This window comes from Bombus pyrosoma, linkage group LG2 (genome assembly GCF_014825855.1).
Source record: "Bombus pyrosoma isolate SC7728 linkage group LG2, ASM1482585v1, whole genome shotgun sequence".
Classification (NCBI taxonomy): Eukaryota; Metazoa; Arthropoda; class Insecta; order Hymenoptera; family Apidae; genus Bombus; species Bombus pyrosoma.
The window spans coordinates 4269632-4285142 of record NC_057771.1 but is presented as its reverse complement, the minus strand read 5'-3'; the positions used below and the strand labels follow the sequence as shown (position 1 = coordinate 4285142).

The 15511-nt window shown below is 30.0% G+C and overlaps 2 protein-coding genes across 4 annotated transcripts; one reads left to right on the top strand and one right to left on the bottom strand.

Moving 5' to 3' along the window:
- Positions 1–118: 118 nt before the first annotated feature.
- On the bottom strand, positions 119–1385 carry LOC122573134 (sentrin-specific protease 8-like). The gene is made up of 2 exons (XM_043739129.1): positions 1229–1385; positions 119–969 (listed from the first exon to the last, which is right to left on the bottom strand). The coding sequence occupies exon 2, from the start codon at positions 932–934 to the stop codon at positions 263–265; it is 672 nt and encodes a 223-aa protein (XP_043595064.1). The 5' UTR covers positions 935–969; positions 1229–1385; the 3' UTR covers positions 119–262.
- Positions 1386–6930: 5545 nt separating this feature from the next.
- LOC122577619 (carboxypeptidase M) lies at positions 6931–15348 on the top strand. Of its 3 annotated transcripts, none has more exons than XM_043749028.1 (9): positions 6933–7380; positions 9310–9551; positions 9744–9877; positions 10532–10668; positions 10905–11092; positions 12141–12436; positions 12675–12851; positions 13030–13122; positions 13412–15348. In XM_043749028.1, exons 2-9 carry the CDS (start codon positions 9311–9313, stop codon positions 13595–13597), a joined length of 1452 nt encoding a protein of 483 aa, XP_043604963.1. In that variant the 5' UTR covers positions 6933–7380; position 9310; the 3' UTR covers positions 13598–15348. The 3 variants fall into 3 exon arrangements, with proteins under 3 accessions (XP_043604965.1, XP_043604963.1, XP_043604964.1); XM_043749029.1 differs by having other exon boundaries at positions 7001–7025; XM_043749030.1 differs by lacking the exon at positions 9310–9551 and having other exon boundaries at positions 6931–7380.
- The last annotated feature ends 163 nt before the right edge of the window (positions 15349–15511 follow it).

The window sequence follows — 15511 nt, the reverse complement described above, 5'->3', positions numbered from 1 at the left end:
GTCACCAATATATAAGTTGTGAATATATTATGTATTGATATATAATATAATATTCTATATACTATAACTATATACATATATAAAATACAGGAATATGTAAAATAACAATACTAGTAAATATTAATATATTTGCAAATTTATTACCTACATGCATAAGTGCAACATAAGATTGTAAACAAATTATTTGATAATAGAATACTTACAATATATTTATACAAAAATAATTAAATGTAATAACTGTATATTTACATGATATTTATCATTAAGTAGTAAATGGATTACATTTAAGATCATTTATCAAGTTTAATAAATCTGTACGTTTTGTACGTACTAATTCTTCTATCTGGTCATAATTACATTCATCCATTCTTCCATTTCTTAAAATATGATTGGTAATAATATCTACTAAACATAATACATAAACTCCACAATCATAACCATTGGCCTGCTGTGGACTATCTACCTCAACAAACTTTTTGTTAGGTTCATTCTTATCAAGTATGCAACTCATTATATTCTCTGCAAATTTTGAGGCAATACTACCATTATATCCTTTTGCCGAATCAAAATGATAACATGTTTTATCTCGTTTACAAAATATTAATAAACTCCAATGTGTTCCTCCAGCTTTATCTTTTCTATCACAGTTATTCAAAGGGAAAAGAATACATTTGCATTCTGATATACTAAAAGGGTCCAAAAATATAATATATTGATCTGGATCTGTCATTTTTAACAATTGTGTTAATTCAGGACTGATAAAGTAAAAGTTCTGTTTCCCATTCTTGTTAAATACTTCATCCAGATATTCAAAATAAAATCCTATTATAACATCATTTAACCAATGTGATCCTTGAAGCAACTCAACATCACTTGTTCTCAGTAAACAGTCGTAGTAGCTCAAAACAATTTCATTTGATGGGTCTCTTGCCATGTTGTCAAGCAATCAGAAATAATGCAGATGAAAATCTGTGGAAAGTTAAATTTGGATTATACTTAAAACTATACGATACAGCATATTCATGTGAAATAAATAGAAGCAAACTATTTAAGCTAATGTATCGTGATACAATAAATTAAATATTTAACAAATTAACGAAATTTAATGTATATTAACATTTTTAAATCGCAATGTCATTTATTCGATTGTTTTTAAGTAAATATTATAATATGTGAATAACTTTTCTGCTTTATGTTAGTACCATCTTCTGCATATTATATATATTACCATAGAAATTTAAAGATCTTTTTTAACAACTCTCTTCATCACTTTCGACATAATGTAAACCAAACCACCTTTGTTTCTTCTCTATGTACTAAATGTAAATTCGAATCTTCTCGTAACTTATAACGTATGCCATGTATAAATTAAAGCATAAAATAGAGAAGAAACTTATATAAAATAATAAACAAAATTTTCTTATGACAACAGTCTCACAGATGGCGCACATCTATTCAACATACTCTAATTTGGAATTAACAGATTTGTTTTTATTTATCTTATAATATACAATTTTTCGTGTTTCGATTACATTGACAATAATAACAAATATTCAACCTGATAATATCAAGTGCCTCACTCTGTAAAATATTTTCTTTTTGACTTTCCCGCATTTTATGACGAATCTTGCAGTTCTGCCACGGCACAGCGCATTAAGCGCCGCCATTTGTGAGTCAATGCTCGTGTTTCACGTTTCACATCAATACGCCACTCTCGAATATAAATTATTAGAGTCTGACAATTTGAATATAAAATTGTAATATGTCAATTAATAAAATCATATAGACTGAAATACTGAAATAATAAATATCACAAAAATTCATTGATACATTTTTTATTACGACGTATTTCAACAGTAATAAAAAAAAAATAAATTGAAAGTACGAAATTATTTCCAAAATTATTTTTCAGAAGTTAGTATTTTATAGTAATTTCTTATTCATTTTGCTTAATTGCAGCAAATACGTCATGAATCTTTTACATTAACTTCTGACGCGTATTAATTCGTGTAAGATAAACTTTTTCTTCTACAGTTCTCCACAAGTAAAAGTCCATGGACATGATATCTGGTGATCTCGGAGGCTAAGGAATTGGAATTGTTTATAGAATATACTACTAAAATTTTGCAGAGAAAGATTGAGACATCCTATATATACCTTGTAGACCTTTAAATATTAAGTTAAATTTTGTCAAATATTAAAAATATTTCCTTAATGTACTGATATGCGATAACTAAATCGATATCATAGAATAGTTAATTCTATTTACAAATTATAAATTATGAAATAGAAATAAATTTGATTTTGATAAATAGAATTAAGCCTTCTTTGGCTGAGTCACACATCAGTATCTACAAATAATATTCCTTGTCGAATGCCACCACTTCTAAATTTATGTAAAAATCTATTTGCTCTACCATCGAATTCAGGGCAATTTAACATCTTTGTGACTGCGGATTTTCTACAAACTATAATCAGAAGTTTATCGAAAGCTAGTCTGATACCAACAATAGGTCCATATTTCTCACCTAATCGACACCAGGTATCAGCATAATATTTCGTCTGATTTACTAATCTTGCGATATTTAATATATTTCCAATACGGAGTAAACCTCGAGGACCTTAAATTTAAAAAAAAATGATGAATGTGCATCATTAAATATGTAATTGTTTACATACAAACACATAATTTAAAAAGTTCACATAATCGTATAGTAGATGAAATTTTAGCGGTCGTTATAGTTGAACGATATTTTTATAATTGATACAATCACGAGACATAGAACGTCAATCCACATTGTCGGCTCAACAAATGTTTGCGATACATTAACTCTTGCTAAATAAAAGATAATAAATAAATGATTAAACTATTATTACGTGTCCGTAACTAAACGTTATGATACGAATCTAAACAAAGTCCTTTACTGTTATACCTTCACAAATCTTGACACGGTTTTAAATTTTGATTATATCTAAACATAAATAATCCCGGGCTCCCGAGCCTCGAGTCGATTTCGTCTGACTTTTGCCGAGCTGATACAAAGTTAAAGCACCCGCTCATGCTGATGCATAATTATTTGTGGTTTAAATTAAATTATTTATAATTATTTCGTATGAAAGACATTTTATTAAATTCACTCTTATTATTATTAAATTACTATAAATATTATCCCTGTCTATAAGAAATCGTTATATCCATTTCTTTCTCCTCATACGAATTTGTTTCAATAACTCGGGCATCTTATTAAAATAGAAAAGTATCACTGCAGTAATTAAATCGTAGTAATTAAAAGCATTTCAAAGAATGTATTGATCCAGAGGCAATTGAATATTTTAAGAAACAGAATAAATACGGTTACAAGTTGTTGCTAAAAGTGTCTACATTTTAACGACTGCTGTTTTTCATTAATTGGAAAAGAAAATATATATGAGTTATAACGATTTAAAAATGTGAACTTCAGTCGACTCTATATTCTCTCTCAACGTAATGTACGTTTATATGTACAATATTTGTTCAAAGTATAATTTCATATATTAACACGATGACGTATTTGAATTTGAGAAAAATGTAACTCACTACTTTCACTATTCCACGAAATTTTTAAATCTACATTTAAGTCATTTGAGTTACATTCTGTAACGAAATCGAAAACGCAACTAACGAGAAGAAATATAAGTTTACTACTGCTATTTTCTTAAAGACGTAACACAAAAAGCAACACCGATCATCTCGAAGCGCGTTATATTGAGAAAATGCATAGTCCTTTCACTAAAGTACCAGTTAAGAGTACTAAGGTTCAGATATGAAGTTTCAAACATGCCTCGATCGTAAAGAATTAGTATGCAGACCCGAAATCGTGTAACGTATGTAACAGCGGAGTATTTATACTTGCTAAATAAGAAATTAGGTACCGCAATTGATTTAAACAATATAAACGTATTAACAAGACGAAGTTGAACAATATTAATCATATAGGATAATATATTAAATTTAACCGTTTAAGTTAATTTTTTCTTGATATTTTGTTTGATACGATAATGGTAATTTCAATGAAGCAATATTATCTTATAAAAATACCCATAGCTCGTCTCTTCATGGACACATAGATTTAGTTCCATTTGGCTATGATTTTATTTTTCATTCATAACGAACACCTTCAACGGGAACAAAAATGTCAATAAGGCCTTGTTAATCATTATAGACAGTACACTCCGCTACAATTCGTTCGCACAATCTAGGAATTATACGTTTTCCCCGAGTATCCTCCTCCTTTCCTTATATTCGCTAAGCGTACGCGTTCATCAAGCTCTGATTTTCACGCACGCCTTCCCCTTCACAAATTCTCGCACGGAATTTTCAGTAGCCGCATACCGAAATTGCTTCAACAATCTAAAATTGCAGTTAATAAAATAAAATAGGGTAGTAAGTACTAATATTAAGTACTATTAAAATTAGAAGCTGAAAATATCCACTGACCTTTAAGAATGAGGTCCCGTGGTCATCTCAAGGTAGATCATCGACCGTGAGAAGTTCTCTTCTCCAGCCTCCCCACTCTATCCCTTACCATCACCCCTATTTTCCCCCACCTCCACTCTCAACAGCCAGTATCATACACCGCTGTGACACACTTCCGACTGGAATTTTTTTCAAACATGTTCCACACTTCAGGGTTCAACGATCCATCCAAGAGTATGATCTGTTACTCGGTAAGCACTGCTAGTAGGACACTGATCTCGATAGCTCTTGAAACGTGTACAAGGGCTGGTACGAAAGTAATGCCTGTTCTTCTTACTGGCTTACCAATTTTTAGATTATCGTTTATCATGAGATCGCAAATATTCATGCAAATTCATATTTATGCGATTTTTTTCAGCTTAAAAATTGCAACGAGTATTATATTTTGGGATATTTTATATATTTTTTCGCATTCTACAATATATGCATTCTTGCACCTTTAGATCCTCTATAGATTACGAAGAAATGACAAAAATGCAGCCTTGTTTGCTACATGTAATTGCTCGATGCTTACTGTATTTTACCTTATTGACATTGAATACGAAACATAAGGATTAAATAGTAATTACTTATCATTATAGGGGATCACCTATAGGTGGTACACTAAGGAATACTAGGGAAAATTTTAAAAATATCAGCGATAATTAATGACAAATTTGAACAACTTTCACTGGTTTTGTGTTCCGGTATAAGTGTTAATCTGTGTAAATAGTCATTCGATTTCTTGCATTTCACTTTTCACATACTGAATTTACGTAAAGTATAATGCCTCAGTAATAGAAATAAATATCATGTAAATTATGGAAAACTTAATTCTATATATACATAAGTAAAATTACCTTAAACATTTAAATATCAAAGTTATCGAGACTTTCAGCAATGTAAACTTCGTTTTAATTAAATATATTATTCCGTGATAATACAATTGTAACAGTTGTAACATTATTTTTTTTGTTATTCAACGACCTTGGATTTTCTAAACAAGTTCTAAAATTTATAAATATACAATTTTGTTTTAATTAAAAATTAAGAGAATATTTGTTAGAAAATGGATGATTGGCATTTAGTTTAATAACGAAAGAATATTAATGAAAGTTTAGTTAATTAAGATATTATTCATTACATTGTATTATTAGTACATTTTTGAGTACATTTAATAATGTAAAACATTTTTGAAACTGAAAATATTATATATCTTGTAACATATCACAAGTTAAACAAAAGGATATATTAAAAAAGTATTTACATGGCTCAAAATTGTATATACAATTTTATAAATATTTTATAATATTGTAAATAAATAATATAAAAATAGGAAACTGCAAAACTGAAAGTGTTCATATAGAATGATATTCGTTCAGGAATTTCGTTCAAGAAACAAGCTTAAACATCTTCATTTACTTTTTGCTTTCAATTGTTAGAAACGCTTTCATTTATTCGATAATTTCAAATGAAATATCGATTATTTCGCTCCACTTTCTCTCTCGTATTCGTACGACACCATTATTTAAGGTGAACTTGTACGTACAACCATCTCTCGTAAGTGGTGTTCTGTTTTCATATTTTGTAAAGTAGGTTTCTCATTTTCCGCTAGAGTTCCCCTCGCATATGCGGTCACGTGAATGCAAAAAATTCGGAATTCAAGCATCTAAGACGTGAAACCGGATTTTGATGGAAGAAGTGCTTCCATTTATAGAAACGAACTAACGACACTTTAAAAAAGTTGCGCATACGCGAAAAAGGTACTGAACGGTATAGCTTCCTTTTTTTTTCTAAGGTTATGAGAACTTAAACGAACACGAAGAAATGGAGGAAAAAGAGGAAAGTAATGGTACCGCAGAGAAAAAAAAATGTACACGAAAAGGATTTACCAAAGAATTTTTCATTTTATGCGACGATTATCGTACAAAGCTAGTCGAAACGAACGTACTTGCAAATACGCGTGCTAATGCGATGCAGGAAGTAGAAGAAAGCGCATGTAGCATGTACGCGATTGGAAATGTAGGTGATTCAAAAAGCGTATTGTTAAGCGTGATCTGTCTAGTTTTCATTACGTATATCCGCCCATTGCTATAATACACAGGAAGAATAGAACAAAGCGTTTTTTTTTAAATATCCTGCAATCAGATTCGTGAAATTTTTTGGAGAACACAGAGGTAGAGGCAGGTAGAAGTGGGAGAAGAGGATGAGGAATTGATGAGGTGCCAGAGAGAGGCGGAGAAGAGAGGAGAGGAGAGGAGAGAAAAGAAGAGAAGGGGCCAGAATGACACCGTTTGTGTGTTACTCATTGTTTTGCCGAAAGTGGTAGTAGTAGGGCGCAATGGTGTTAACTACGTATTTACTAAACGACGAAGGTGTAGTGGTAGCCGTTCTAGAACGTCAGATGCTAGCGACGAAGGAAGTGGCTTTCATTAGTATTGGTGGAGGTGGTGGTAGTGAGCGCGCGGCACACTTCGCGCTTCTCTTTGTAAGTTCTCACAGTACCACGCACCTTGGCTTACTCTCGCAGGTGAAATAAACTGTTCCTTCAGCGCGATTCCATTCCGTTTATCGTACCCGTGGAATTATTCTCTCTTTTTCTATGATTATTCGCGTAACCGTGTTTGTAAAAGATCGAAAATCTTAATGTGTTCAACCGCGAGAAACGGCCTCGGCCCTGCTACTGTTACTAGTGTACTATGTCATTGAGAGGATCTGTCTGAACGAACAAAGAATCAGATTTCTCTCGGCGACCTTTCTGTCGCCACGTGCTTCGTGTTCTTTGCGTCTTTTTCGCAAATTCGCCGATCCTCCACGCGTTCGATTCATCGAATTGGCCAGTTCCATCACCAACGTTCCTGCGCTTTACGTAATTAACAAGCCAGGTAATTTCTTTTCTCTCCGAAAATACATCTATTATCTACTTTTTATCTACACATTTAGAGATTTATGTAGAGAATCGCATGAACAATAGATACTTATACGACGGATTATATTACTTATCCTTGCCTTTTTCAATATCGTCAAATGGTTGCTAGAACTCCACGATAGTCGATCTATTTGTTCCAATATTTTATTAAAATTATTTCGCTTTAAGATGACGCATCTGTGGAATGTATCTATTCAGGAAATGAATATGAAAAATCGTTCCCAAGGAGCGTTGGATAGCAAACGAGTCTTAAAAATATAGGAGAAAGTACACGGTCAAGTTGAAACGCGAGGACAGCTCTGTAGAGACACTACTTTAATGCTCCACTATATTTACTACGCTTGTATACTAAAATTCTGTATAAAGTAAAATGAGAAATGTGAATATTTGTATGTAATATAAATATATTATATATAGATTATATAGCAATAGTAAAAAATCATGATCTATCTATAGATTATATTATATGCAACATAATTGAAATTATACTTAATAATATGTAAAATTATTTAATCAAATTTATTAAAAATCGATAATTATAAAAATACAGTGACAAAGAAAACTTTAAAAATACGAATATCCTATTATCAGCGATGAAATCATGAGAAATTGTAATGTTACATAAATAAAAGAATAACAATGATATTTCGTTATTTCTGTATAGGATATTGTGATTAGGATATTGCATGGATTGCAACTTTAATATATTATATTACATAATCTTTATGTATCTTTAATTTATTGCATATATTAATAATATATCGCATATTTAAACGAAATCGCTAAGAAAATAACGAAATAAGGAATTTTGTATCGAATAAAATCTAATATAATTCTATTGCAATCTAATTCAAGTAAAATATGATTAGTAAAATACTCAAATTTATTCTAGTTCGGTATAATTTAAATCTTTAGATTTTCTCGAACGAATATAGTTAACCGTTGCAGAGATTTTACAGAAGTACGTATTTTCTGATTGATCGACGACTAATTTTGTCCGAAGCCAATAATTGTAACCCAATTTTTTTAGCGAAGCCTTATATTTTTAGATTCTCGCTGACTCCGCTTAATAAATGATTATTATGTTCCTTTCGACATAAATCGATTTTAATGCGAAAATAACGAGGAAAATAGGAAATAGTATAAAAAATAAATGTGAAGAAGCTAACATATAAAAGTTGAATCTATGTGAATTGAAAACGTTTGATATATATATATATATATATATATATATATATATATATATATACAAACGCGTGCTAAATAATATATATATAGTAACGTATTGCAATTTTCTTTAGTTCCTACTAGTTCGTTATAATTCACATAGAGGGATATCAAGCCTTGATCTGATTTTATGCATCGTGTGAGTCTGAAATGATACCGTTTTACAGTCATTTTATCTATTATGTACTACTAAAGTTATAAAGCATAATTTTGCAAAAGTTAAACACACAATTTGCAATTGCGAATATTACACAAATTGACTTATATTAGTCACGAGTAAATCGTAATTGACTTATGTTAGTCACGAGTAAGTTACGAATAATGTATAATAAATATATGTAATAATGTTAATATTGCATATAAAAATATATGTAATAACGAATAAACCTATGGCAGTATACTATATATCTTATGTAGTATACTACATAAAAACGAGGAATGACGAAAGGAAAATGTAATAACAATAATAGGATATTCCCCGTACATATAAGTATGCGTAACAAGCTTATTAAATATGCCCATAATGCGTTATAATATTGTCGCTTACACTGCAAGACAACTAGATCCTGTTAATTAGAAACAGTATACTTATCGAAACCAATAAATTCTTGGCATCGAAACTTTGCTCCTATGAAATAAGTTCTTGTTTAATTCGCAGAATGTATGGACCGATTTTCTTCGTTACCATTCTCGGAGCATTTCACGAAATTGCCGCCGCCTCGCAACACATTAGCAAAGATCTCACAAATCACTACAATGCTCGTTTTCACGTTTACGAAGAACCGTACAGTATCGACTTCACATATCATAATTACGAGCAAATGAGTCGTTTTCTTCGAACAACATCTCTTCGATTTCAAAACCTCACTGCCTTATATTCTATAGGAAAATCCGTGAAAGGTATGCTTCTCGAGATGCTTTCCCTTCTTCTACTTACAATTAGTACCATTTTAGTATTAAAATATTTATCCAGATATATTCATGTTCTATGACTGTATTGCGATATTATATCAATTACTTAAATATAAATATGTCTTTGATTTCTATAACGTTACATATCTATAATAAAACAAAGATATACATATTTTACAGGTCGCGATTTATGGGTAATGGTTGTTTCTTCCTCGCCTTACGAACATATGATCGGTAAGCCCGATGTAAAATATGTGGCCAATATACATGGGAATGAAGCTGTAGGTCGTGAATTAATGTTACATCTAATTCGCGTAAGTAGCTGTATAATACATATCACAACTTCATTAACGAATTTCTACACGTTCTGAAGAAGAGCAGCGTTATATGTGTATTTACGTAAAAAAAAGACGCCTATATTTCATACATAGAATTTATCTGCATATATTCAAGGATTTTGTACCAATAGTTAATATTTCCGATAGTTATATAATGCATTAATATCCCTTGCTTCTGCCTAAAATTCCTTATTGCTCTTTTGATATTGTGTGTTATAATTATTTATGTATACCATTTTACTAAGTGCGTTTCTGAATGAAACGTTTAAACTTAACGCATAAATTCGAAGCGAAATTTTTTACGCAAATAGTAAGATATTTCAAAACTTACTCGCTTCGTTAAAAATTTGTTACATACTTTTAACACGTTTGTTTACAAAATATAGAAAAGAAAGGAGTAAAATTTAAGAGGAAAATAGAGGAAAGAAGAAAAGAGGAAAAGAAGTTATTTTTGAAAACTTCATGAAAAAGTTCGTTATATTTGAGTTAATTTTACGATTATTCAAATAATGGAAAATCTTCAATGATACATTTCAGATTTTAAATTATCCTCACATATACATACACATATGTATATCTCTTTATAATAAAGCAGTATTAATATACAGAAATTCTATTTCTTACTTCTAGTTCCTTGTCACCAGTTATGGATCAGATCCATATATTACGTGGCTTTTAGACAATACCAGAATTCATATTCTTCCATCAATGAATCCTGATGGTTTTGAAGTTTCGAAGGAAGGATATTGCGAAGGTGGTCAAGGCAGGTAAGGTTTTACAATGTTTCTATAATGTCGAAATTAAAAAGTACGGAATGAAAGAAATATAATTTTACCAAAAGCAAGTACACAGTAAAAAGATCTTGGGCACGTGTATGAAATATATTTACATCTTTTTCTTCGTATCTACTTTTGTCATATTAATTTTTTAGCTATTTTTAACGTATTTTTTCTATACCATCTAACTTGTTCTTACGTCTAAACGTATAACTATGTTCCTTTAGGTATAACGCACGCGGTTTCGATCTGAATCGAAATTTTCCCGATTACTTCAAACAGAACAACAAAAAGAGTCAACCGGAAACAGAAGCTGTAAAGGAATGGGTCTCTAAAATTCAATTTGTTTTGTCTGGAAGCTTACACGGAGGTGCCTTGGTTGCAAGTTATCCATTCGATAACACACCTAACTCGCGTAAGTTTGTTTTTATACGTGATCGTACGTGTTCATATGCGTTCGCGTTAATTGTACCACATTCGTCTACTTTGAAATGTATATCATATCTAAATTAAAAGATCAGCAATATTATATTTAAAAAATACATAGCTAAGAATATAAATTAAGATAATAATGACCTACACATCCGTATCTAAACATGCTACAACATGGCACACTAATGCTGTGATGTGAATTGTATTACGTAATTAATGTAATTGAAAGTAATCTGATGGTATTGTATAACTTTTCATGCTGTCAGGAATATGCCGGTCAGCGCCATTATGTGCAGGTATAGTATATTTACTAACTTGCTAAGAAAATTAAGAGTGGAAAAAAGTAAAAAGACTCTAAATAGATTTGGCTTTATCAAACTTTTCATTGGGAGATAAATAATTTTTTATTAAAAGGAAATAATTTGCTTCGGATAATTCGACTATTTATTTTAAAATACTTGGTTTGTATGTTAAACATTAAAAATATCATCTCAGTCAACTTAGCTTCTACGGTAACAGTGAGGCGTCTATCTCAATTAAAAGTATATCTGTCCGGAATATCAAATATCTTCCGGAAGAGACAACACATCTTCCAATCTTCATGTTATGTATTGAAAGTTATTTGTTTTGACAATCACACCATAAACAAAGCTATTACCTACGTTACTTGCTTCTACGAAAAGACAAAGAAAATATTATTGCTATCGAAGATATAACTGTCGTTGGTATTTGCTTGTAATTAAACAACGACGTAAGATTTTTGTAAATGGAGATTTTACTAAATTTTAATAACAATGAAATATCTCACGTCAATATGGCAAAATACAGAGGCCTGACGTATCGGCGTGTCCAAGAGTTTCTCGGAATAAATTGTCAATGAGTTAAATAGATCATAACTTGTAATATATTTAGTGGATTTTATAACGTAATTCTATCAGTTCTAACTTCTTATTTCAAAATGAAAATTTTGTAAAAATGTTACAAATCTTCGAAAGAATATATCAGATCCAAGATGCATACGAACAATTTAGTGTTTCAGAGTTATACTTCGGCGCCGAGTATTTGTCCAGACGATGACGTGTTTCAACACTTATCGTTGGTGTATTCCCGAAACCACGGATCTATGTACCAAGGATTACCCTGCTCGCCATCTCAACCTGGCTTTAAAAATGGTATAACTAATGGAGCACAATGGTATCCACTTACCGGTGGAATGCAAGATTTTAACTACGTATGGAACGGATGTATGGAAATTACATTGGAACTTTCGTGTTGTAAATATCCTCCTGCTTCTGATTTACAATTTTACTGGGAAGAAAATCGCGTGGTAAGTTATCAAAGTGACAAGAATATATTTCAAAAGACCAGCACGTTATCGAACATTTCTTTGCAAGGTACCTTCTCTTGGTTCCTGGAATTATCTCGCCAGTGTTTTAAATAGATGCTTAATATGGAAAACTAATTCGTGAAAGTCATAATAAAATAATGCAAACACAGTTTACCGTAATTAAATTGATACTATGTGTGTACTTTACTTACACAATGTATTTTAATTTTCTTTTTAGGCACTCATTAAATTTTTAGCGGAAGCTCATAGGGGTGTCCGTGGATTTGTTATTGATGAAAATGGAAATCCCATTGAGAGAGCATCTATTAAAGTGAAATCACGAGACGTTAGTTTCCTTACTACGAAATATGGTGAATTTTGGAGAATTTTACTGCCAGGAATGTATAAACTAGAGGTAACTTGTTGAAAGTCAATTTTCATACTTGCATCATCATTTAATATGTTCAAAACTCAAAATTATGATAAATAAAGCCAATGTTATGTTGATATCTTATAAATACAAAAATAATTTTAAACCACATTCGATAGAATAATTTAGTCATTTATGCGATATTTATCGTTTTATCTTGTAGGTATATGCAAATGGATATCTTCCACGTGATGTAGAATTTAGAGTAGTAGAACAACATCCGACCTCTTTCAACGTAACATTATACAGAGCAAGTGTAAGTAGAATTTAAACAATACATATGTATATGTAAACAAATACTTATACCTCCATTTTCTCGGCTGCTTTTGTTTACAAAAATGGCTTTGAAAATGTTTAAAATCCATGGATAGACCTAACCGAGTCACCATATTATTTGATTTGAAGACAAAGATTCAAAATGTTATCTCCCTCTTTCTCTCTCTCTCTTTATCTTCCTTTCTTTCTACCTATCTATCTATCTATTTCTATCGAAATATCGATATTTCTTTATTGATTGAAAGCTATTTTACATGCCTTGATAATAGAGACATCCAGGTGAGGATGAAACTGGATCCAATTTTTATAATGGGAACAGGGACCATATTAACCGGGACCATGTGATACATTTTCGACCACATTCTGGAACCAATACTGCATCCGAGACAAATAGCGGAATTTTTTCATCCATTAGTAACGGATTCAACTCCTTCGTTAATAATTGGTTTGGGTGATTAATTATGAGCTAGCGGACAACAAATTTTTTAACAACACTGTTGTTTCATATTAATTTCATAATGACAAACAGAGGCGAAACGATGTTGAAAATGTTTATTATTATTTGTTACTCTATCTGTTGTTATAAATGATGATATAATAATTTATAAAACGGATATTACTAATGAAATTGAAACAGTTTCAAATAACAAAGAAACTTACTTTGTTATCTGAAAAAGTTCAGAGCAAACATGCAGAGCTCAAATTTAAGTATATAGATAAAAATGAACGTGTAGATATCATAATTTACGTAGTGAGCAAATATTTATATTTTCTTAATTTTACATGTCTCTATAACTTCGATAATTTATTTTTTATATACGTATGTTCAGATTTCTTATTTATATTATTTAAAAATGAACAATGTGTATTAATTATTTTTATTTTTACTTTTATACATGGTTTAAAGTATTTATTAGTACTGGGAGAGATACTTAATCTTCCAAGAAAATTTCACTTTATAATAAAAAATATTTATGTTAAACACTTAAAAATTAATTTCCATAATTCTATTATTTAAGCAAACAAAATTATTTCTAGAGATTTCTTCTCGTTAAGTTTTAATAGATCCATTTTATTTCTAATCTCCTAATGAACAAAATTCTAGTCTCTTAATTAAGAGAACATCAAGTTTTACAAGTTAAATTAATTAAAAGATGATTTGAACGAAAATTAAATGTTTCATACGTCAACATTTATATCTAATGTTCATAATATAAGATATAAATATCGATTAATTGTTCTTATAATGATCCGAATTATCTACTCCAAAAATATCATGAAAAAATATTTGATACAAGGAATGACATTTTTTTATAGGTATTCGTAATAGTTTAAATTCATATCATATATCGTATAATAAGGAAGACTGTTTAATGAAACAAAAAAATTACTCGTTATCATCTTCTAATGAAAGTAACAGACACAATTATTTTATATATATTATATATATATGTATATTATTTTACTCGCACACAATAAGATAATGTTCAAAAAAATAGTTTTTAATTGCACTGTTTGCAACATATGTATGAAAAGATTTATCATATTTGTTTTTTACATAAGAGGCATGCCGAAATATTGTGCCTTCACTATCGAAATTGTCATTCTCAAACTTCTTAAGAATAGCATCAAAAATGGCCTTAAAAATTGCGTGATAATTTTTCATCTTTCAATGAGAAATTATCGTTTATTACCTACTCAAATTATATGTTTTGTTGTCCTCGTATAACGTCTCCAATTAGTCATACGAATAAAATAAAATAAAAGTAGCTAAAAGTCGAGAATTCGCGTAACGAAGGGACCTGCAGTGATATATTTTTTTTGCATATTAAACACAAATTATATTTTTTAAAATACGCGTACATATATCTATATTAAATGAAAGGATTTTACGCAATATCGACGTTATATGCTATATAATATTTTACTATAGAAGCCGTATTAACAGAGAAAATATTTAATTTAAAGACAAAATGCAATTATAGGGAAAAAGAAAATTATTGCGATATAGATAGTACGAAAATCTATATATACCATACAAAAATTATATTCAATGTCAAGTACGAAAGTAATATTTTTGTAGAGCATTTAGTATCCAAAGAATAAAAAATTAAAGTATAGATACGTCGATAAAAAAGAACCTTATATTATAACTGAATTATACAAAAGTGTATTAAAATTTTCTAATTAAAGTTAGTTTAAACTAGCTATTTAATATATTCAAGTAAAGCAGTATGTGTGTTCAGTGCAATTGTTCAAAATACTAATTGCGATAAATGGATTTCAATACTTTTAACTTTAATAGTTAATAGTTTGAGGAAAACGTAGTTTCTAATAAAATGATCCCACGATATATCTTGAACAAACAG